Below are 337 nucleotides of genomic sequence, written 5' to 3'. Positions count from 1 at the left end.
CGGCTGGGTGCTTTCGTCGAGCCCCGTCAGCGATTCGTAGGAGGGCAGGGAGACGCTGATCCTGTTGCTCCTGTCCGAGTCCCTGGGCTCAGAGTAGCCCGCGTTCATCACCTCCTCGTAGCTGGGGACGTAGTACTGGGAAGACACGTCTTCATCCTCTTCTTGACTAGAGGGGAAAAAATTAAGGCTATCGGTAGCACATCATTTCAGCTTCACTGTGGGTAGGGGATGGAGAGAATAAAACCACCTCCCCCCGCAAAACCTTAACAAATTATTTGCCCTTCTACATTATATACCAGTTCCTTTTTGCTTGACAGAACCGATCACAAGCCCACCT

General features: G+C 51.9%; 1 protein-coding gene across 1 annotated transcript in view; it reads right to left on the bottom strand.

The window, feature by feature from the left end:
- Positions 1–337, bottom strand: part of TMEM51 (transmembrane protein 51) — a 2,024-nt gene that overhangs the window by 233 nt on the left and 1,454 nt on the right. The window contains 1 exon segment of the mRNA XM_009582485.1: positions 1–166. Within this exon segment, the coding sequence (XP_009580780.1) occupies positions 1–166 (166 nt within the window).

Source organism: Fulmarus glacialis, unplaced genomic scaffold (assembly GCF_000690835.1).
Source record: "Fulmarus glacialis isolate BGI_N327 unplaced genomic scaffold, ASM69083v1 scaffold23917, whole genome shotgun sequence".
Lineage (NCBI taxonomy): Eukaryota > Metazoa > Chordata > Aves > Procellariiformes > Procellariidae > Fulmarus > Fulmarus glacialis.
The sequence above is the reverse complement of the archived record's forward strand: the minus strand, read 5'-3'. Positions and strand labels throughout refer to the sequence as shown.